Raw genomic sequence first — 24,525 nt, 5'->3', positions numbered from 1 at the left:
TTTGCAATTACTGGGAGGTGTTTCCTTTTTGCTCTTTTAGTTTGGCTCATTTGGGCTTGCCCCAGTTAATACAAATTCCCCCAAGTTTCTTTTAGTTACCACATTATTATACAGTAATATTCTTTGGCATTCACGAATCACAATTTTGAAAAAAAATCATTGCCCTATTGATGAATACCCAATTTATTTGCAGTTTCTTGCTAGTCAGATGACTAGTATTTATTAAGTACCTACTATGTGCCAGGCACTGTACTAAGCACTGAGGATAGAAAGAAAAGCAACCAGAAAGAACGCTATTATGCATGCTTTGGTATACATTAGACCTTTATTTCTATTTGTAGGGTATTTCTTTGTACTGAATTTATGGGCCAATGGAATTTCTGTATCAAAAGGTATAAACAATTTAGTAATTCTTTTGGCTTGGATTCCAGACTAACCTGCTGGCAATGGAGCTGCTAAATGATCAAAGTATTCTGGATATCAGTGTGCCTATTCTTTGCATTGTTGTCTAGTTGTTTCAGTCATGTCTGGCTCTTCCTGACCCCATTTGGAGTTTTCTTGGCAGATACTACAGTAGTTTTCTGTTTCCTTCTCCAGCTCATTTTATAGATGAGGAAACCGAGGCAAACAGGGTTAAATGACTTACCCACAGTCACATAGCTAGTGAGTGTCTAAGGCCAGATTTGAACTCAGGAAGATGAGTCTTCCTGATTCCAGGCCCAGCATTCTATCCCTGGTGCCATCTAGCTACCACCATTTTTTTTCATAGCCCCAAAACTAAAAAATTACAGGTTTTGGATCATCTTTGCCAATTTAAAATTTGCAGGATGTAAGGAGGAATCTTGGGGTTGTTTCAATTCAAATTTTCTACCATTATCAAGAGGAAGTTTTCATATGGCCATTTGGAGCATGAAATTCTTTTGAAAATTGTAAAAATCCTCTGAGCACTTATCCATTGAGGAATAACATTGTTGTTCAAATAAGACATTTCAAGAATAAAAAAGAACTGTGACTATCTAAGGGAAGCAAAGGGAACAGCTGCTACGAAACCTCTGAGGTGAAAAAATCAAAGCAATTGGGCTATGGATTTGAAGAAAGGTGTATTAAGGAAGAACATTGGCTTGGTTAATTGGAATCCCAGTTCTAATGCTTACTTTGTGAACTGACGCAGAACACCTTATATTTCTAAGCCTCAGTGGCTTCATCTGTAAAATGGGGATAAAAATACTTGCAGTATCTTACAACTCATAGGCTGTTACAAAGAAAGGGTTGTGAGGGAGAAGGATATGATTTGTGAAGACTTCACAGGGTAAGATTATAGGGGTTACTCTCTTCTCATATTTCTGGAATGGTGAATGTCTGAGGGAGTAGGAGAGGTCTGGAATTTAACCTTGGTTGTAGTGATTTACCTAACTTCTGGAAAGTAAGGGCCTGAAGCTATAGGTGTCCCTCCCTTCCCCCTCTCTTGGTGCTAGCACAAGAATTTTACCAAATAGGGAGATAGTGGAGTACCTGTGAGTTGTGTGTTCTCTGCTCCAGGAAGGTCCCCCTCTCCTTCCTCATTCCTTCTCTTTAGCCATATCATTGCCACATCAGTAGCCAAATAAGGAAAGTATGTATGGATTGGCTCTGTATTTTCGCGCCTAGATTGTAAGCCCGCCTCCCAGCCAATGGCGAGAAGGGATAGAGGTGGGTGGGAATCTTTGTGTTTAGGGTATATCTATTGATGCATTTCCTTTGTACCTTGCCTCCCCCTACTAGTTCGTCCTAGTGGAGGCGATGTCAAAATCTCACAAGATTTGAAAAATAAAATTCACTTTGCTTTTGCCTAAAGATGCCTCTCCCATTATTTGATTTTTCATCCCACACAGTTGTGTACATTTTAAAGAATTATATTAACAGGAATTTTTTATTTTATGGCAGCTAAGGTAAAAATGGAAATAGTTTTAGTTAGGTCTTATTTTTCTGATAAAAGACAAGATCATATACAGAGGTAACATTTTTCCTAAATGGGACCAAAACTTAAACAGAATATATTGTGCAAATCCTGGCGGGAAGGTCACTGAACATCAGAGACAGCATCCTCATCCACTGCTTGATAAAAGGTACAGAAATGTTATTCATATAGATCATTCTATTATTGGCAGATGGCCTAATGGTAAATTATAGCCAGCTGAATATATTTCTGCAAAAGACTGAGCTTATCCATCAGTGTCTAGACCCACAGTCATCATCGAATCCTTTTCTTTCTGGAATCACACATTCATGAAAAAAATGAGGCCTAGGAAGATGTTACAGATGTCTGGAATACATCAAACCTCTACAAGTATTTAGAATTACTCTCAGACATCTGTTCAACACACTGTCACCTCAAAATAAACAAGGAATTGTTGGGATCCATACTGTGGGAACTACTGCCTTATATAAAGGTCTTTCTAATATTTCAATAATTCAGGCATCAGGAATGGGGATCCCAATAAGATCCTATCTTATGATATATTCTACTCATAAAATTATATAGTAAAGTTCCAATGTACTATATATCAAGTTGGCATATCATCTAATCCCCATTCGAAGTCACGTTTCTCTCTCTTTTTAAAAGAAGCATTCTATATAAGAACATCTATAAGAATTCCCTAAATGCCTAATAACTCTATAATCTGTAGAAGAATTAAGACCTTTAAAATCTATTAGCTTGAAACTAGCTGAAAAGTTCAGCCGATAAATAACCAAAACAATAAGAAAACAAAAGTAAAGATAGCAAAAGAATCCATCTCTCCTAGAGCCATAACCTTCTATACACAAGGGTTTAGCAGGAAATATTGAACCTATTGCAGGTTATGGAAAAAAAAAACAAAGCAACAAACACAATAAAACTATTCAGTTTCGCTTTAAATAGTAATACAACTTATGATCCCAAATCAACTCCTCTACCATCAATGAATCTTATATGATATGAGTGGAAGAAGTCTTCTCTCCTCTGATACAGCCACCACTCTGAGAAAGGGCCTCACTACCCTCGTGCCTTGATTACTGCAATAGGCTGCTGGTGGATCTGTCTGCCTTAAGTATGTCCCCACTCCAATCCATCCTACACTCAGGCACTAATGCGATTTTCCTAAAGCAAGGTCCAATCATGTCACACACACTCCTCCCCCCACTCAATAAATTCCAGTGGCTCTCTATTGTCTCCAGGATTAAATACCAAAAGCTCTGTTTAACATTTGAAATCATTCATGACTATAGCCTCTTTATCTTTCCAATCTTCTCAAACCTTATTTCCATCTACATACTGTTCAATCCAATGACACTGGCCTCCTGGCTGTTCCACAAACAAGATATTCCATCTCTTGGATCTGGGCATTTCCTCTGGCTGTCCCCAATGATGCCTGCAATGCTGTCCCTCTTTTGCTCTGACTACTAATTTCTCTGGGTTCCTTTAAGTCCCAACTAAAACCTCACCTTCTACAGGAAACCTACCCCCATCCTTCTAAATTCTGGTGCCTTTCCTTTGTTAATTACTTCCTATTTATCTTGTATATAGTTTCTTTTGTATGTATTATTTGCATGTTGTCTCCACATTAGACTTGAGGGCAGGAATTGTCTTTTCCCTCTTTTTGTAGTCCCAGAACTTAGCACAATACTTAGGACAACTTAATAAATATTTAGTGAATGATTATTTGAGTGGAGTCCTTAAGATTGAATCTAGCTCTACCCAAAAGCTTTTTACAAAAGAAACAAACAATAAACATTTTGGGAACCCTGCGTTATCTACATTTCAATCAACTGTACACAAGTGAAAATGTGGTATGCTATAGAAAACTGAAAGCCTGCCAGTTTCCTTTGACTAATATCCCCTCCTGACTCTTTAAGAATATTATCTGATTTTTTTTCCTCATGTGATAGCTTGTCTCCTTTCAGGTATGCAGAGAATTCATTCCCCAGCATTTTCACAAGTCACCTCCTGCCGCATACCTGAGCTGACCAGCTGCTTTTTGTAAATGCATCCATCTGAGGACCATTAGTACCTCTTCATCTAACACACGACATTCTGAGATACGTCCAGTTATTTAAAAGATCAATATGGATCAATATGACAAATCTTTTCCATTTCCACTGATATTCTTTTAATTTCATATATGAATGCCCTTGGGATAGTCTTGTGGGTGGCAGGGAGGGTGGTGAGAGTAGGGGTGAAGTCTTAACACCAGTCTTCGTGAAGTTTTGTCTGTGAGGTGATACCATTCATAATCTCCTACTATCCTCCTCAATAATGTTTTACAAATAAGTTTATATTACAAACTGATACTGCCCTTGATTGTGATCTCTCTACCTGGCAAGAGGATTAAGCTTTTGCTACCTGAGGTGGTTTCTCAGGTCTTTTGGACTCCTGGTTGAGGCAATTATTTTACCAAAGTTAAAGTTCTGAAGGAAACAGTGAGATTGAGAATCAATGTTTTCTTTTCCCCTTTTTATCTTTTTCTCATTTTCTAGTACCAACAATTTATTTGAATGGGGTCAGCGGTACTGACAATCAATGATTTGCCCCCCCCTTTAATTTCCCCCTTTCTCATTTTCCAGCACCAATAATTTATTTGAATAGGGTCGGTGATATTGAGAATTAATGTCCCCCCCCCCCTTTAAACCATTTCTCATTTTTCAGCACCAACAATTTATTTGTATGGGGTCAGGTAATAGCCATTACAACCATACCTAGGACCCTCCCCATTCTCCTTTCTCTCATACTGGTGATGATCTGCCTTTTGTGTTAGTAAGTCAGTCTGCACACAAACAGCCAGCTTGGAAATCACTTCCTCGTCAGTAGTGAACCGTTATTTCCGGTGCATTACAAAATAGTCAATGTCCCTTGTCTCTGATGTTTGCTACCTGTTACGCCTAGCACCTTCTCACTCTCTTCCTCAAGAAAGAATTCATGATATCCAAGTGGAAGCCATTGACAAGCTTGCCTTTTTCAATCCTGAAACTCATTTTCTGATATATTTTTCATGAATGGAATTCACTAAGTATTAGAGGACTCAGAAAGGGACTGAGGAAATTTGTAGGACTTGGACAAATTCCTACACAGGATTTTCCCTACCTCTTCCTTTTCTACAAAAAGTGTATAAACCACAATGATCTTCAGGATGGGCCATTTGCTTTTGAAGTACTGTATAGTTATATAAAGGGTTGCCTTTATATTCATGCTCATTTATTTTTATTTATCTGATTTATTGATTAAGCATCAATTAGGTACAAGTAGGGGTGCTGTGGGGGTGCCCACAAAGACAAAAGATGAAACAATTCTTGCCCTCGGAGTCCTCATATCTTCACATTCGATCAAGAGGGAACAACAAGTATTAGGGGTGGCTAGGTAGTGCAGTGGAGAGGGTGCTGGCCTGGAGTCAGGAAGACCTGAGTTCAAATATGACTTACTAGTTTTGTGACTCTGGCAAGTCACTTAACCCTCATTTCTCTGTTTCCTCCACTATAAAATGAGGATAATAACAGCCCCTACCTCTGTGAGGATCAAATGAAATGATATTTGTAAAACCCTTAGCACAGGGTCTGGAAATAGTAGGTGCTCTATAAATGACAGCAATTATTATTAAATATACATAAAATCATATACATAATATATTCAAAATAATCTAAGTGGATAGCTGAGAAACATTAGCCTCTGGGGGAAAATAAGGAAAAATCGGATGGTGCTACACAGAAGCACCTACAAAGGATATTGCTACTTAGCATTTAATATCAGTTTGGTAGATTACGAATATTAATTGAAATTTCATTTTCTCGACTAATTTCAGTTGCCTTAATTCCTTTCAAACTTGGTCCTTTCAACAAGGAACAATTTGCCTGAATTAGTGAAAATTAGAGGATAAGATAAAGTAGAACTGCTTAAAAAAACTAGAAAGTAACCTGACAGAAATTGGGTTTCAATTATCATTTGATATTATGTAACCTAATAATTGACAAATGAATACATGACATAAATATAAAAGTTCACAGGTGAGAGATAAAAAAAAAACTTAAATGGAGGTTTCACTTATATAGGGAACTCCTAGTGGAGAAAATACCCTCTACTAATATAGGTCAGCACCTTCTATACAATTTATAGTCTTAGAAAGTAGCCTGGATAACTTGCCCAGGCTCCAACAACCAGTATGTATCAGAGGTGAATAAATCCCTGTCTTCCTGGCCCCAGACAGTGGCAAGAATCATATCATAAATTAGAGAAGGGAAGGATATACCCTTCCCAACTACGAGCAGGGAGGAATCTCTTGACTAAAATAAGGGATAAAGATGATCATAAAAGACAAAAAGGACAATGTCAATTACATAAAATTAATAAGCTTTTGTAAAAGAAAAAAAACCAATGCAGTTAAAATTAGAAAGAGAACAGTTAACTGGGAAATATCTGGGCACTAAATTTCTCTGAAAAAGGTATTATAGCTAAGATATATAGAGAAATGATACATATGTAACAACGAGAGCCGTTCCTGGAGCAATGGATAGATGTATGGAAGGGAGGAAGGAAGGGAGGGAGGAAGGGAGGGAGGAAGGAAGGGAAGAAGGAAGGAAGAAAGGGAGGGAGGGAGGGAGGAAAGAGGAAGAGAGAAAGAAAGAGAGAAGGGGGAAGGAAGAAGGAAGGAAGAAAGGAAAGAAGAAAACTAATGTTCCAAACTAGTAGGAGAAATGCAAATTAAAATTCTCAAGGTCTACCTCATCTCCATTATACTGAAAATAAAGAGAGAAGAAAATTGCTATTTTGGAGGGGTTGTGGGAGGACAGGCACACTCATGCAATGTTGTTGGAGGTGTGAAGTGGTCCTACCCTTCTGGAAAGCAATTTAAAACTGTATCTGAAAAGTCATTAAACTGTATATACTTTTTAACTCAGTGATGTCACTATTACACATATATTCCAGTGAGAGAGAGAGAGAGAGAGAGAGAGAGAGAGAGAGAGAGAGAGAGAGAGAAATAGATTCAATAATATTTATAACAGTACTTTTTATCATAGCAAAGAAATGCAAACAACTACCAATCAGTGGGAGAAAATTATGGTATACGAATGCAATGAAATAGTATTATATATTGTAAGAAATTATGAAACTGATAGATTCAGACAAACCTGGGGACATTTGTATGAAATGAGGCAGAAGGAAATGAGAAGAACTATAGGAAAAATTTATACAATTACTATAACTATAATTACATATAATGAAAACACCTCTGGGAGACTTAAGGACTTTGGCTAATGCAATCAGTATCAGAAGCACACTTCTCACTTCTTGGCAAAGAGTTGATGGACTGACCGACCGCATGTAGGTACACAACGAGATACACATTTTCAGACATGGCCAAAATGCTGAGGGTTGTTTTTTTTTGTTACTTTGCCTATCTTATTTGTTACAAAGCTTTGCTTCCATTGGGTAGGGAGTTATTGTGCAGTTACAGTAATGCCAGAAAAGAACAGAGCATCAACCAAACATTTAAAAACACACAGAAAAGAGCCAAAGAACTTCTGAAGGTGACAAACACAAGCAGAGTAGTTTTGTTACTATTATGTTAAATTATATATAAATATATATTTCACATAACAGAAGTTCAATTTCACATCTAATCTTTTGTTTTTTTATTGATTTCAATGTTTAGATTCAATATTTAAGTTCATAATAAAAAGAAAAATTTGTAAAGCTGTATTTGAACTATGAGTTATAGCAAGACGAATAAGTGTCCATGTTAACCCCAAGCAGCTTATACTAGAAGTGAATGAGTGAGTGCTCATTAGCCAGACATCCCCTTTCTGTATATCAATTAATCAATCCAATTAACCAACAAACATTTATTGAGTAAAGTCTAAGCTCAAAGGCAATATTCGAGAGCTCAGACTACATAGTTCTGCAACTCTCTTTCTTCTAACACTGCTTCAGCACCCTTCCCCTCCTATATCCCTTCCTCCCCCAACACAGGATCATAGATTTAGAGTTGATAGGACCTCAAGGTCTTCTCACCTTACAGATAAGTGAACTGAGGACCAGAGAAATGAAATGATTTGTCCGAAGTCCCAAAGGCAGTAAGTAACAGAGGCTGGATTTGAATCCAGGCACTCAGGATTAAGATTCGGCATTCTTCCCACTCTACTCCATTGCCTCCATGGCCCCTTGCTGTACACTTGGAAGCATCATTAACCTTACCCTCTGTGGCAGCATCAGGGGAGGGGGGTGGCGCAGAGAAGAAAGAGGCTAATGGAAGGGAGAAACTTCAATAATTCTTGTCTCTCTTCTTCACTACTCACATATACACTCCTGTAATGACTAGGGCAGAAAACCTGAACCTTCTGAGCCTCTAACTTGGCAGTAATGTCATCAAACTCTTGGCACGGCAGAGCAGTACCATTCTTTGAAGTGTCTGCATAAAACAGGGTCTGTCCTACATTGCAATTCAGAAATAAAACTCAGGAATGCATAAGGCAATTCATTAAACTATCACATTCATGTGAGTACAACACTGGTATCTTCAGTATATGAAAAAAAATGCCATCTGGTAGTAGCTCCTTCAGAGTTTTTGATGTTCTTCACAAATTGGAAGGGGGGGGAGGGGAGAACAATAAAAAAGACAAATGACATTGCTTATCCTAAAAAGTAAATGAAATTGAAAAAAAAGATTTAGCAATCAGGTGATGCTTTTAGACATTTACAGTTTCTGTTTGAATAGAACACATAAAATAATTACATCCTGCAATGTACTAGGGACATATGCTTATCATCTCTGTCCCTCACCCTGGAAACAGAAATTACCAAAATCTAGTATAGTACATTATTTTAATTCTGAACTGTCTGGGTATGCAACCTATGTGGTACCTATGCAAACAGGATGATTTTTTTTAATGAACATTAGTGTACCAGAGCCAAGCCTGGGCATTTAGAAACAAAATTTGAGTGGCTCACTATCACCTCTAGGGTAAAAAACAAATTCCTCAGCTTGGCATTTAAAGCCCATCACAATCTGGCCTTTGCCTACTTTTTCACTCTCATTATGTATTACTTCCCATTCCTGTACTCGATGGCCCAACTAAACAAGCCTACTTGCCATATGTCACACATGACAATCAAGCTCCCATCAACCTACTTCTGTATTCCATGCCTGGAATGAACTCCCTCCTTTCACCCACCTCTTGGAATCACCCAAAAGTTAGTACCTATTTCTCCCCTCAGCTTATATTACTTTGTATTCTATGTATGTGTGTGTGTGTGTGAGTGAGTGTGTGTGTGTGTGTGTGTGTGAGTGAGTGTATGTGTGTGTGTGTGTGTGTGAGTGAGAGAGAGAGAGAGAGAGAGAGAGAGAGAGAGAGAGAGAGAGAGAATTATGTGTGTGTATTACCCCCATATACAATATAAGCTCTTAGAAGGCTGAGATTGCTTGGGGATTTTTTTGTTTGTTTGTTGTCTATGTATCTCTTGCACCTCATAGCACTATTCTTGGCTCTTCTTAAATGTCTGGTGATTGGTTTTTAGCCTGGACCTGTTATTTCACCAATACAGGGAACTATTTAGCGGCAACTCCCTCCCTCCCTCCACTGTGCATGCTACAGCTTCTTAGAGCCACAGGTGAGAGTTGGGTGAAGGTGAATACTACAGGTGGCTGAGCAGCCTTGAAAAAGGCCTGGCAAGCCTCACACCAGAGGTGTTAGTCCTCCTTGAACACCCCATACACCCCTTTGGCAACTACCTTAAAAGAGAAAGGTGAAAACTAACAAAATGTCAAAGAGCTCCTCAGAAACAACCAAAGCCTAACTTGAATAATTTCCCCCATCATATCAAACAATCTGAGAGATGTGATTATTTTTTATTATATTACTAACCAATTATTAAATTAGGATGGAGGTTTTTTCTCTTTATTTCCTCATTCAGGCACCAGCCCCTTTAGGTCAGTCAGCTAGTCTATGAAGGACAAGGCTGTTAGATGAGATTGCCCAAATTCTCCCGGAACATGCTCCAACATATCGGGTAGGACCCCACCAAACTAGGAAACCTTACTTCCATTTAGGATGTAAATAGAATCTAATCTAGGTGAACTCCAGCCTCAAAGCATCAAGTCTCTGCCCCTGCACCCCTCCACTGGAGTTTAGGCTGACCCAGCTCACGAAAGAGAAAACCAAACAGAGTGTTCTGGGTAGAGTTGGATTCCTGTGTCCAGATTGCTGGAGGCGGCTGAGTCTCATGATCAAGCCACCTTCTCAGCAGGAGGAGCTGAAGGCTTTCAGCCCATCTCCTCCTTTGAAAGTCCACCCTCACCACCCAGTCCACCATTAATTGTTCACCAGTCAGGGTTGATTTTTACCCATCGGGGGCACTGCCTTTTCCAAAGGTATTTAAGCATTCAGTGATCTCCATGGTTTTGTCTTTGGTTACAGAGTGAAATCACAGACCATCAATTTATTACTTATCACCTAGCCTAATTAACAGGTTGATTATTAATTACCCAGAAATTCTCTCAAGTCTTTCATTTGTCTGAAATCATAGATAGAGAACATGGAAGGAATCTTAGAGGGCAATCAGTCCATTTTACAGATGAGCACACTGAAGCATACAAAGCATAGATGATATTCCCCAAGGTCACACAGTGACCTTGTAGCAGTGAAGTAGTACAAATCAATAAGCAATAATATCAAAAGAAAGTAGTAAAGGGCAGAGTTGGCCTTCAAACCCAAGACTTTTGAAACTACCTCTTTACATTGCACTTTTAATTCACCTTCTGTTAGCAGTGGACTCTAAGGACTTAAAACTTTACTTCTAAATCTCTTTCTGGTAATAAAATGTAAAAACAAATGTTTAGTTGAATAAGGGTCTTAGCAAAAGATCAATGCAAACCATTTTAAGATTTTTTTTTAAATCCAGACCTGGAATTTCTTTGACTTAGGAAAATCCCAGTGAGGAAATTGCCTTTGAGGCAATTGTACTGTAACAATTATTCTATAACATATGAGTATAGAAGAAAATTGTCAGGGCCACAGCCAACATTAGTGATGGGACTTGAATTCAGGTCTTTTTAACTCTAAGGCTGGCTATCTGCCAGATTTATAGAGCAACAAACTTAAGGGAATGGGTCACCTCATCTGAAGAGGCAGCATGGTATAGGGGGAAAGAGCCATAATTTGAAGTCAAATCATTGGGGTTCAAATGCTGGCTTTGATCTTTACTACCTGCGCTACAATGGGCAATGCATTTGTCTCCTCTGATGCTGTTGCCTCATTTGTAAAATGAGATGTTGGACTATTTGACTATTCCAAGGTCCTTTCCAACTCTAACAATAAATTCTTATTCCTTTGTCTCCATCGTGGAAAGACAGAACAATGTCACTTATCTATTCATAAGTCACTTAAACTTTCTGAATTACAGCGTGAATTCTATTTTGTAATCATCTCCAGGAAAGTATATTCCACAGCACTCACCGTATGAGATAAGCCTGGTTAAGGGTTGCATGTTGGAGAAAGACACCACCAACGGGCATCTCACATCTCACTTCTCCCCCTATGTTTTTCTATTACTGTTGTGTGGCAGATGGGATAGGAGCTACTTGAAGGCAGGGACTTTTTCATTTTTGTCTTCATATACCCATAACTAAAACAGCTCCTGACACAGATTAGTTATAAAGAGTAAATCCCAAGGTAAATCACCTAAGCTCTTTTCAAGTGGAAACTATATTGTCAGTGTCCTGATAAAGAAAGGGGTGCGGGAGGGACTTCACAGTATCAGAAGATTGGCATTAACTCCTTGTGAACAACTCCTAACACAGCCTCTCTTCTGTGAGTGAAGCCTAAGGTCTTAGCGGCTACCTGCCACTAACAATCTGAGATGCCTTGAGTGAGTCTCACAAATGTTCTAGGTCTTAGTTCCTTCATCTATAAAATGAGAAGGACAGAACTGAGAGAATTCTAGAGTAAGGGTTCTTAATCTGAAATGTGCAATCTTTTTTTTTTTAAAATTGGTAACAGTATTTGAAAATAATTGGTTATCTTTGGAATCCTCTATATTTTAGGTATTTAAAAATATGATTTTGAGAAGAGGTCCAAAGGCTTCACCAGAATGCCAAAGGTGGCCATGGAAAAGAATCCCTGACCTAGAGTGTTGTTTAGCTCTAGGTAACATCTTATACTTAGCGATCATCACTGCCACAAATGTTTTGTTGCTCATTCATTTGTCGATATTTATTAAGTGCCTACTGTGTAAAGAGCACGATGTTAGGTATAGGAGGACTTATGAAATTTAGACAAGACAGGTAAGTCTTCATCTTTATGGAGTTTATAGGCCCAAAAACGTTTGTTGGGTACTACAAAGCATTTTGCTTGTAATGGAGTAAGGCAAATGTAAAATGATGGGCTCAGACTAGATTAGAGAATTGTAGAACTGGAAGGGACCTTCTAACCTTATCTAACTCTCATTTTATGGTGAGAAAATTCAGGCCCAGGGATGCCACAGAAGCAACATTTAAACTCAGGTCCTCTGACTGTAGAGATAACATTCTTTCTAGTCTTTAAGATCTCTGATTTCTAAAATATCTTTCTAACATTCTTCATGACATAGTCCTTACCCCACCTCAAATTCCTCCCGTTGTGGTTCTAGCAGATCTTTTTGTTCTGTCCATGGTGTTGACAAAGCAAAATCTCTTATGTAAACTATACTTGAAGTCACTTATCACACCTCCCTGCTTCTCAATACTAAACAGAGTATTTGCTCAGTTGTCTAACATTTCCTTTTAAAAATTTAAGCAGTATTATCGGTTCTCCTTCAAAAACTTTCTTTTTCTCCAAGTTTTAGTCATATTTGAAACTTCACACTAGTCTCAGAACCCCCAGGAGGGAGGCTTGACTCATTGTTCCTAGAGCCTTGGGTAGCTTGAGGCTGACCACCAGGTACCAAGATGTTGTAGAAAGAACCAGAGACCTGAACTCAGGAGAGGCTGAGAATCACGTTCTGCCTCCTGTACTCATTAGTCGTGTGATCACGGGCAAGCCACTTAATCTCTCAGACTATTTCATCCACAGAATGGGAAAAATCATCAATCAAGAAGCATTTATGCAGAGCTTCCTATGTCTCAGGCAATGTGCCCCGAGGATACAAAGAGAAAGCAAAAATAGTTCCTGTCCTCAAGGAGGTTATATTCTAACGAAGAAGCTTTCTTATTTAGTCCAACATCTAATGTGTTATGTAAGACTTGAGAACCTCAATAAATGCAATAACCAACCATGATTTCAGAAAAACATTAAAGTAGGGACTCAAGATGCAGAATGAGATGTATGTTTTCTGGACATGGCCAACGTGAAGATTTGTTTCTTGTGCCTATTTGTTTCAAAGCCTTTGTTTTTTTTTTCCTTTATAAATGAGGAGGGAAGGAAAAAAATGCCTGTCCATTGAAAAATAATTGAAAAAATAAAGTGGCTCTTCCTCCCCTTCTGAAAACCTTAAAATGCTGTGCAAATGTCCTTTATAATAATAATTAGCATTAATAAGCATTCAGATGCCTGGTATCTAGATCTGAGGAAGCCCTTACAGTTCTTCTGCCATTGGTCTAATTTTCAGCAGCTATAGTTACCATTCTACTGCTTAGCTCCAGTTTGGGGTCATTCAAGTCTCCCAAATTCACACTCTGACTTTCACTGCCAACATCAAGCAGGGTGTAAAGGGCATTCAAGAAAAACTAGGGGTTATAAAAGGGTCAGGACACAAAGTATAAAAAAAAAAAAACCCAACACTTCTCTGACTGTTCTCACTGTTCAGACCCTATGGCATGACAAAACATCCTGATTGTTCCAAGTCACACAATGGTACTTCCTTACATGCCCTCCTCCTCTTCAGGCAGCTACTGAACATTTTTGGTTTGGGTCCTCTATGGAGTTGATTTTTTTGTTTTTGTTTTTTGCTCTTTCTTCCTCTCCTTCTACATAAACATTCTATGAGGCCTGCTACCTTGCAATTTTGTCAATCAAATTTACTATGTTTATTTCTGAACATTTCTCCCTTTTTCCCTGTTTTGGTTTCAGCTGTCAAAATGTATTTCTGATCTTACAACATGGCTAACAGAAAGTTTTTTTTTTAATTAAATATTTGAATGTTCTTTTCTGTCCTACCAGAGGGCCACATCCAGGATAGACTCCTTTAGAATATTTTCCCCAAAACAATACTGAACATCACTCCTACTCTACTGCAGGAAATGGAGTAAGTTGGAATAAAGGATAATAGGTATAGAAGGAAGTATAGACTCTAATACTATCTGTGGTCACATTTTAATATCTTTCAGGTTCAGAAACCAAAGAAGAAAGGGAGATGAGGAAAAAGAGGGTGGAAAAAATAATGAAAAATAGAAAGGGAGAGAAAAGACTTGCAGCCACTCCTGACTGGTTGACATTTATTCAGAAGGGAGGAAATGGAATTTAAGATCAATCAGATTGTCTCTTGCCTTCCACCCCTTTTTGTCTTCAGAAGTTTATTTAGTAGGGCACAGAATAATACCCACTGATGCTAATAAATGCTTGTCAATTGATTCAATCAACCAGTAATCATTTATTGCATGTCTTTCTATATAGGAGACAAGATAACACAGAAAACAGCTCCTATCCACAGGGCTTTATTATGTAATCACAGGGGAGATATGAAGAGGAAGTAGATTGGTCCAGGTGAACACCTGCATTACCAATACTTATGCTGATATCATGAGGATACTAGCAATACCATAGGCAGCCATGTTTTGGAACCTCCTAATATGGAGGAAAGTCACAAGAGAGTCTTTGGACACGTATAGTCTTAAAAATGGATTCCGTGCTTCAGCTCCTGGATATCTTGACTGGGGCTCTGGCTCATTCATTCTTCATGTTAGAATCCAGTTCACCCTTGACCATTTGATAAGGATAATGATGATAATATGCCATACACTGTGCTAAACACTTTATAAATATTACCTCATTTGACAATACAAAGTTTGAATTGATGGCCTGGTGGGCTCCCATTTGTAGGAAGGTATTTGGATATGGAGCTGTGAAAAAATAAACAGAATGATATCATGGAGGTGGTGGTTTATTACAGATCATCTTGAGGTCCAGAAGCAGGTTATAAAGGTGGCATGGGGGCAGAAGATATTAATGGTGGAAATTGAGAAAGGAGGCTCAACCACCAGGACAGATGCTAATAGAAGAGTAGCTAATATATTTTTGCTAATAATTTTATCTTTCAGGAGGAAGCAAAGAAGGGGACTTATATTCTAGACCTAATTATAATCAATAAAGGAGAATGGATTGTCCAAGTAGAAATGACAAGAAATTACCATGCCCTATTAGAGCCTGTGATACATGGAAAGTCCCACAACAGGCCCAGCTTGATGACACTGGAATGGTAGATTTCAAAAAGTTCAGATATTAGATAGATACTGTCCTATTGACTTAATCTTCTTCAGGGAAAATTGGTTCAAAAAGGATGGGATACATAAAAGAACAAAATTCTCGTGTAGTAAATAGAAATAATTTCCATAAGAAAGCAAAGATTTCCTAAAGGGATCAATGTGAAAGCATCAAGTTATAATTTTACTGTATCCTTCCCCATGATAGGGACTATATATATAATACACACACACACACACACACACACACACACACACACACACACACAACTGTAGGTGCCAGGCATTGTGACAGGCACTGGAGAAACAAAGACCTAAAAAAAAAGACAGACAGACAATGCTTGCTCTCAAGGAACTTACATTCTATATAGAGTTCTGATATTAGGAAAGTGACAAGCTGGAGTAAATTTAGGAAAGTTACCCAGATGATTAGGGTCCTAAAAATGCAGGTGAAAAGAATAGGCATGGAGAAGAGAAGACTTAAGAAGGAAATATAGTATCTGTCTTCCAAGTATGTGATGGGGTCTATCTTATGAAAGAATGATCATACTTGTGCCTTCATCCATAGGGCAGAACTAGGGGCAATGGGTACAGGTGGAGGAGTGCCACATTTTACATAAGGATAAGAAAAGAGAGAATGGCATGGCTGATATTGTGCTAGGCTTGGAGATAGAAATGTCTGGATTCAAGTCTAACCTCTGACAAGAGCTGTAGAACTCTGGGCAAGATACTTAACTCCATGTGACTCAGTTAACTTCCTAGAATTTATCCAGAGTCAAAGACCAGTTCTAATCTCCACTGGCTGATGAAATTTCCAGACCAGGGGATCTCCACAAAGAGGCAATCACAAATATTTTGGGTACTGCTGTATATAAAAATCACACCTAGCCAAAAATGCAATTAACTGGATTCTTAGGGAGTGAGTTCCCATCACTGGATATCTTCAAGGCTTAGTAGTTAGGGATGTTGGAGAGATGATTCTGCTCTGATATAGGTTGTAATAATTAACAACTAGGTTTTCTGATTCTACAGTTCTAAGGTTTGACCCTTATTGTCCCAGTTTGTGTTTTAGTACAGAATATGGAGCCTTTAAAAAACCTCGTTAGATTCAAGAAAAATAACATTGATTGACTCTCTTAGCTGCTTTTACTCTCGGTCTTAATCTTTCAGGCCTATCCTCAGGAACACTGTAGATTCTTAAGCCTGTTTAATAGCTCAGGTGATTTCTTATATTCCTGTGACCTGACTGTAAAGAATTTTAAAATGCACTTAGCAACTGTACTTCCTCTGAACTATCATGATATCATATTTTGGGGGAAATCTGAGGAAGACAGGCCAGAAGAGGCCCATTCAGCTCCACTGGAGACAAGTGCTGACTCATGTCTCAATGCAGCCTGCCTGCAAAGCTTTACTATGAAAGGAAATGGATCATCTATTGCCATATTTAGAAACTGTGCTTGTCAGCACCTCAAAAGGGCACAAATACTGCCACTGTGCAGGACTAACATCCTTCCCTGGACCTTCTTGTATTATTCCCAGGAGAAACACACATAGCAAGAAAAAAAATTCACTTACCTACCCACTGTAATCCAATGAACAAAAGCAAGATAAGTTACACTAAAAAACTAGACATTTACAGATTTCCTATGAATAGCAAACATGCAATAACAAACTGCAACATTTGTGGTATGTGCTCATTACCTCCATCCCTCACCCTAGCAACAAGGATTACCAAATGCTAGCGCAGAGAGGTGTTTTTTGTTTGTTTTGTTGTTTTTAAATCCAGAAGTGGACAACCTTTGAATCATATCATTTACACACAAAATGTATAAGATAATATCTAGCAACTGAACCATGAATCATGAATTTTCATCAATTTGCAAATATGAAATAACACAGAATTTCCTACTGCAAACAAATAATTTAATAGTATTAATCGTGAGGCCTGCTTTTCATCCGGTGAGAATCTAATTTTCCTGATGTTCTTAAAGCTAAGAAATATACATCCTTATATAATCATTTTCCTTTTCTGACTTCTCAGACTGGAAAGACCTTCAGGCAAGACAGAAAAACACAATAAAGCCTTAGTGATCTTGACAACCATATTGGTCCAAATGAAGGCTGATATAGGAATCTCAGTGCATTGCCTACCTACTCTCCCTTCTGATTGAGATCCCTCTTCTACTCTCCCCACAGACATTACTCCAATTTTTGACAACTATAAAGTAGTTCCAGGAGGAGGTAATAAGAGGAAATTCCATGGGAGTGCCCCTCTCCAAAGATTCTTGTACTTTCTTCCCAGTTGCTCCATGGAACTCAGTGTAACAGAAAAATAAGAAGACATCTGGACCCCATGGCCTAATGGAATCTCCAGACTCCAAACTCTTTTTTTGACTGGTAAAACTAACCTCAATTGAGGCTTAGATAAGCAGCCACTTCTGTAGGTGATAAATACATGGAGTTTCAACAGCTCTCCTAAGACAATCCCACATTATTTATTCCAATGGTACTCACAATTATGTAACTGGAATGATAGGCCACCATGATCCCAAGACCCATTACACAGGTATGATGTATGATGATGCTGCCGTCATTTTATATGTTTAGCTTTGTTCCCCTTCCTCTTAGGTATTTTGCCTGCAATTAGCATGAGTTGCTTCTTCTTGGAATTTACTCCCCTCCTCCCTTCTCAACTATCCATCCCCAATGGCTAACTTGCTATTTCTTTCATGCAAACTCCATCTCCCATGTCTGTAACTTTGCACTGAATGTGCCCATTTCATGGAATTCTGTCCCTCTTCATCGACTTCAATGTCACCTTCTATGTAAAGGCTTATTCTTCAGTGCCTGCAACAGCTGCTAGAGGCTTCCCCTCTAAGACTACATTACACTTACCCTGAACAATTTATATATACTCATTTACATGTTCCCACCTCACCCCATTAGAATGTAAGATCTTTCAAGGCAGGAATGGTTTTTGCCTTTCACTGTATTCCCAGCACTTGGGACAGTGCCTGATATGCTTAATAAAAGCACTTCCCAACTGCCTATCCCTCAGTCATCATTCTTAATTAATCAATTAAGTAGTCAGTTAATTACTGAATCATCCTCGATCACTCTGCTCCCCCACCACAAACCTGGATCCTGTCTCTAGGTTCTTCAGCTTTGCTAGGTGAACTCTGCTTTATCTTGTCCTAAAGCAGGCCTTGCTCACTTCTAGCTCCTTTCTATACCATGCTATCATACCATCTGCTTTCCAACTACCCTTTATGTGTTGTCTTATACTATTAAATCGGAAGATCCTTGAGGGCAAAGGCTTTCTTGCTTGTTTGTTTTTGTGTTCCCAGGCCTGAGGACACTGCCAGGCACACAGCGAGTATTTAACCTATGCTCTATCTAAATAGATGCTTGTTGACTGGCTAAGGAAGTCAGATACTCTTCTAAGAATGGGAAATACTTTAAAGACAGCTTAAAGTAATTTATCAGTTTGAATCTCCTGTTCAACTCTGAAAAGCCTACAGAAATCCTGGCGATCCAAGTACTCTGTCTCCCATGTCACAAAGAGGTGGGAAATGATTATTTTTCGGTATATACCAATGTGACAGTTTGCAAAGTGCAATGGTAGATCAGATCACAAATGCAATGAGTTGTGGCTATGCATTTTTTTTTAACTTTTAAAACACGGCATGGCTGAAAGAACACTGGACTTGAAGTTAGAGGGTCTGGGTTCAAATCTCAGTTGTACTACTTGTTATCTAGGTAACCATGGGCAATTCATCTTACCTCTTAGTCTCTCAGTTAGCTTTTTCATCAAATAAGAGGATTGAACCTGTGAGTTTTCTTTTTTATCATATGGCCCATATTTGGACCATTATCTTAAGCAGGCAGAAGTTACTCTAGAATAGTTGAAAAGTCAAAATTATAGTCTTTTTTTTAAAAAAAAGTATATTTCTTACAATCACATATAAGTCAATGTTCTAAGTATGTTAATTTTTATACTAGTCAAAAATCACTGAGTTATATATTTTAAGTGTGACCTAGTAACCTATTTTAAGAACCTAGAGGTCCCTTAGGGGTTCAATAGACAAGAATAGTTTATAATTAGCAAACTTACTGTATATCACAAAGTATTCCTGCAGTTCTTGAAACTGTGTATTCTACTAAGTCCTCTTAAAAGAATTCCTATTGATAAGATTAGTCCTTTTTATGAAGATAAACAAGGATAACATTACACCCAACCATGGACAAATCATGACAAAATTGTAAGTTTAATCTTAATTGATGAAGTTCTGCTATAAGGAAAAATGTTGCTTTTGTGATAGTATCAGGACATCAGCCCTTAGAAGAACTAAACACAAAGCAAAAACAATTGTTTCATTGTACGGAAGTGTTTGTTTATTTTTAATGAGATCCTGTGTAGGGCACCCGCTAACGTGGGAAAATGCTGTGACATTTCATATAGAAAAGAAAGGATTAAGTCAACTGAGCTAAGTTAGATCCAAAGAGCTGAAGGATGGCAGGCACAGTAACCTTTGGAATCCTTGGACTTCAAGAATTCACCTGGACTCAATCAACTTCCTACCTAGATTTATTTTTATACTAGGATATGATGTTGAGTAAAACGTTCACCACTCATAGGATGAAGTTGCAAGTGATGAGAATGAAGGTGATGACCGAGTGACTTTCTGATTTTTTTCCCTACAGTTGCTTCAGAAAGAAGAACATGAGGGGAATGGCAAAAAAATATTAAAAATTAAAAAAAAAACACAAGCCAACCAAAAGCAGTTGTTCACTTGCTTACCTCCAAAAATGAAAAGCGAACAGAGGACTGCAGGGACTGCAGGGACTGGTTGGGGTTGGACTCAGACTTCTTGGAGTGAGACTGAAAGTTAAAATAATGTCATTCCCAGTAAAAAAATAATAATTTAGCAAAAAATACCATGAGTCATTTAAAGGATGTTGGTCACTCTAAGCCAGAAACCCAACAGAACTCTCATCGGTTCTAGGCACTCAACCATTCAGCAGGCATTTCCTTGCTACCAAACTCGGAATAAACAAAACTTCCAGGTGACACTGAAATTTTAAAAACTACAGCAAATAATCTTTTATTTATTCCAACACAGTTTTGGAGATTTTTTTTTTAATTTGAAATTTCCATAACAGAAAATCTAGTGCCATTTCTAATAAGAACTTGCTCTATCCATGGAGTGAGAATTACTAGGAAATCAAGGACATAATTAAAAGAAAATAGAAACTAATCAATAAAAAAAATCAGAAGTCAGATACTGTAGTTTTTAAAATGTGAAAAGAAATAAAGTCTGGTATATAATGCTTTGAGTTTCTTTTGTGAAAAGTACCTCTCCTTTACAAAATGATACATTTTAAAAAATATGAGGACTAATTTTTAAAGGACCTTTACATTTATATCTGTATGAAATAATTTTCACCCATTAAAATCTATTTTAAATTATTTTATTTCTCAAATGCATCTTGCCTGGTTACCTATTTCATCTTGCTCTCACTTCCTATCTTCCCAAAGAGTAATCAGTCAACTCTCCATTATTCAGCAATTTGATGATAAATTTGTGAATTATCCTAGATATGTGTGTGTTTTTCCCCTGTCTCTTTCATCTTACTTCTGAGAAAAGCAAAAAAGCTTACTTCAGTCAAATTTGTTACTTCTAAAAGTTCTGGCAAAAGTTTTGTTGAAGGAAAAATTTGACACTATAGTCAAATCCTGATTGATTCACAAGGAAAAATCAAATCTCTTCTGCATACACTAAGAGTGCCACCTCTCCAAGCTAGATTGAGCAACAGGAAAACCTGCTGTGAAGGAGAGAGTTTCTAACAGTAGGTTTTGATCACTCCTTACTAGGCAGACTAGAGTCAAATGCCTATACTCCTATTCCAAATTTTCCTAATTCCAATAATAGGAAGGACCATAGTCTTTGGCTTAACTATGTCCAAAGTTAGTTAATTTCAATTATCTTTGTCCTTCACTCAGAATCTTGGCCACTGTGGCTAAAATGATATTTTGGGACTTAACTGTGGATTTACATCAACTATTCTCACCCTTCCCCTGTTACCTTGGATAATGGAGAGCTGGCTACATTTGGCTTAAAAGAACACTTTAAAATCTGAAATTTAAAGTGATTTATATTAATCTAATTTACTGGCATTTATAGCACAGAAAACTATATTCTGATTTGATACCAATACCCTAAATAACTAGCATCCAACAGATCGATGAAATAATAGAAAGTTACTGATCTCTAATGTGTTATATTTAAAAACAAAAACTTAGCAGCTCACTGGAAAGCTTTCCAAAATGTTCATTAGACATAACCATCATTTCCAAATAGAGTTTTCTTCACCCCTTCTTGCCCTGAAAGAGTTGTATTCTAGTGCTGATGTCATCTCTGCCTTGGAGGACACACTTTGACTATGCCTATGGATTGCTACCACCTGAAATCTTTCAGCCTCTAGAAAATCTAGTTTCCCCATCCCCCACTTCCACCCCTAAAAAATTGCAAGGCCAGGCTCATATGGTCAAGAGGACAGAAATTTGCAAAAATGTTGAGGAGCTTTAGAAGTCCCAGTGAATATACTAAATAGGCATCGATTCTCCCAAAGTATGTCTAGAAGGCTTTCAATCTTAAATCCAGTAGCATGGTTGCTGTAATAGGGAACTAAATTGGCTCAGTGTTATTTAGTAGGTCAGTCTGGATGTTCTGGATTGTATTATCTGCATGGTATAAAATGAGTCAGGGTAAAATCAGCTCTAGGACTGCAGTGCCCAAGGAACTGTCTTGAAAATAAATATTATTTCTTAAGTATATACTCGAGTGTCATTAAAAAAAATACTAATTATAAAAACTGGGGCCCTGGCCTAGGCTCACAAATTAACTGGGAATGGGATATGTTAAACTACTTTTTTACTAAAAGAAAAACGAAATTGTAGTTGAAACACGTCCCTGCAAAAATGATGAGGTATTTTATTCCAACACAGCAGAACTAGGTTACTGCATGAATGTGAAATTAGCTATGAACATTTAAGACCAATTTCACAATTCAAGGTAAACAAAACCCTCAAAGCAAACTACATATTAAGACTGCCATGACATTTAAGTGAGATGCCTATAATTTTTTTGCCTCAATAACCTCAAGTGATAATAGTAATCTAGTTAATATGAATGGCATTAATCACGATAGTAGGCTTGGGGATGAGAGGTGTTGTTTGCAGATATATTCTGAGCCTACATAAAGGTCAGGAACGCCTTTATTATATGGCCCCAATTTCCAGGATGCAGCTCTGGCCAAGTCATCAGACTTCCAGTTTTCCTCAGTCTTATAATTTATAATATGACACTAAAAAGTTCATCGTGAAGGTTTCCCACATTAAAGTCAACAAAATGTTCCATGAATTAAAGAAAAAAGACAAACGACAATTTAACCTGGTCACTAATTTCAAAAAAAGAATGATGCAGCAACATCTTTAAAAAAATAAAATTTGAAAGACTGGAGTGTATACATCCATGGAGAGTGAGACAGAGACAGAGAGAGAAATGCTAGCTTCATATTTACACAAGGTTGGAAAGACTGAGGAACATGTAGGGACTGTGACTATATTTCCATGATAATGGTGAGACTACAGTGGCATAAAGAGATAGATTTGGGGGGGAGGGGGATATTTCATATTCTACCTATTTAATAGCAAACCCAGAAGCCTGGAATAGTCTGCCAACTTTTTAAGAGTCAGAGAATCATCAGCATGTATCATATATAATTATAAGTGGAAATCAAATTTTAAAATGTTAAAAATTGCTTCAGCAGCAGAGCCATTATTAATTATTCAAGGAAACAATTTCCGTAGTATGACGCATCTGTGGGATTCCCAAAGAATGATCAATACTAGTCTGTGAGTACAGGTCTAATTCTGCAATACCTGCAGTTCTCAGAACTGCTTCTGAATAAGGAAACTAGAATTAAGATTTCCCTAAAATATAATTTTATAAAGTACCTTTTTAAAAAGGCACAAAACAAGAGATGCTCAAATTATCTTCTCTCAGACTGATATTCATTTAAATGTATCTATCATTTTAAACACAGAGGACAAGAACGTAAGCAAACACACACTCACCTATTACTTATCTTTGAACAAGAGATTTGAAATAAAAATGTAATGACAATTCGTGTATCACAGAACATGCTTAACTTCTGCGCCACAGATTAAATGTGGGCATTTTTACCTAGCTACAGTAAAATAAAATCTGGAAGCAGACAGATGAGTTAATCAGTTAAAAAAAAAAGCCAAGTCAACAGAGCTGAACTAGGTAAACACACTGAATGCAGTGACTGGATACTATGCAGAGATGATTCAAAATGTAATACAGTTCATTAATATTCTGTTACGCACATAAAACATGGATCACATCTAATAAATGATCACAAATAACATTTCTATTACCCTCTAATCCTCTGTAATGCTTGCCTTTATTCAATATAGACAGAGGCCTTTCAAAAAAAAAAAAGCCAGCACTGAGATAAACAAACAGTAAGAGAGGGGGAGAAAAGGCAGGCACACCGTGGCCTGCAGACAGATTCTTTCACAATGAGCTGTTAAGATGTTTCCAGAACTGACATTTAGGAACTTTAAATATGCAACAATGCTTTCTGTCAACTGCACCGCAAAATCCTCGGTCTAGGCTCACACACATTAGCAGAGACCAAATGCGGATGCATTTAAGACGCGTTCTTACCACCTCACACTGCAGTGCTCCGAGACTGTCAGTACAAACAAATGCTAAATAGCTATTGGCTGCAGGAAAGCTAGCCATGCAGAAAGCATTAAAACATTAAAGACAGACAATACTTACTCCAAGGTCAACCCTGGAATTTGTAGCCTTTCCCGCTGGGCTTCCATGGCTGTTATATGTCACCACACTCTATTGTAACCATGACACACATTCCCTGCCAGCATCCTGGTGATGACAGAGAGCCAAAATGAACCACTATAAAGGAATGGACTAACAATCTCTGGGGGGAGGGGGGAGACAGCAAGTTTGGGTCCTTCCACCTCTCGCTGTAATCAAGAGATGTCAGCTGGGTTTCTCCAGGATAGCAGCAGCGC

General features: G+C 37.9%; 1 protein-coding gene across 1 annotated transcript in view; it reads right to left on the bottom strand.

Moving 5' to 3' along the window:
• The window catches only part of MAST4 (microtubule associated serine/threonine kinase family member 4), a 772,318-nt gene that overhangs the window by 208,295 nt on the left and 539,498 nt on the right, over positions 1 to 24,525 (bottom strand). The window contains 2 exon segments of the mRNA XM_036747001.1: positions 19,821 to 19,823; positions 20,197 to 20,277. Coding sequence (XP_036602896.1) covers positions 19,821 to 19,823; positions 20,197 to 20,277 — 84 coding nt within the window.

This window comes from Trichosurus vulpecula, chromosome 1 (assembly GCF_011100635.1).
Source record: "Trichosurus vulpecula isolate mTriVul1 chromosome 1, mTriVul1.pri, whole genome shotgun sequence".
NCBI lineage: Eukaryota > Metazoa > Chordata > Mammalia > Diprotodontia > Phalangeridae > Trichosurus > Trichosurus vulpecula.
The sequence above is the reverse complement of the archived record's forward strand: the minus strand, read 5'-3'. Positions and strand labels throughout refer to the sequence as shown.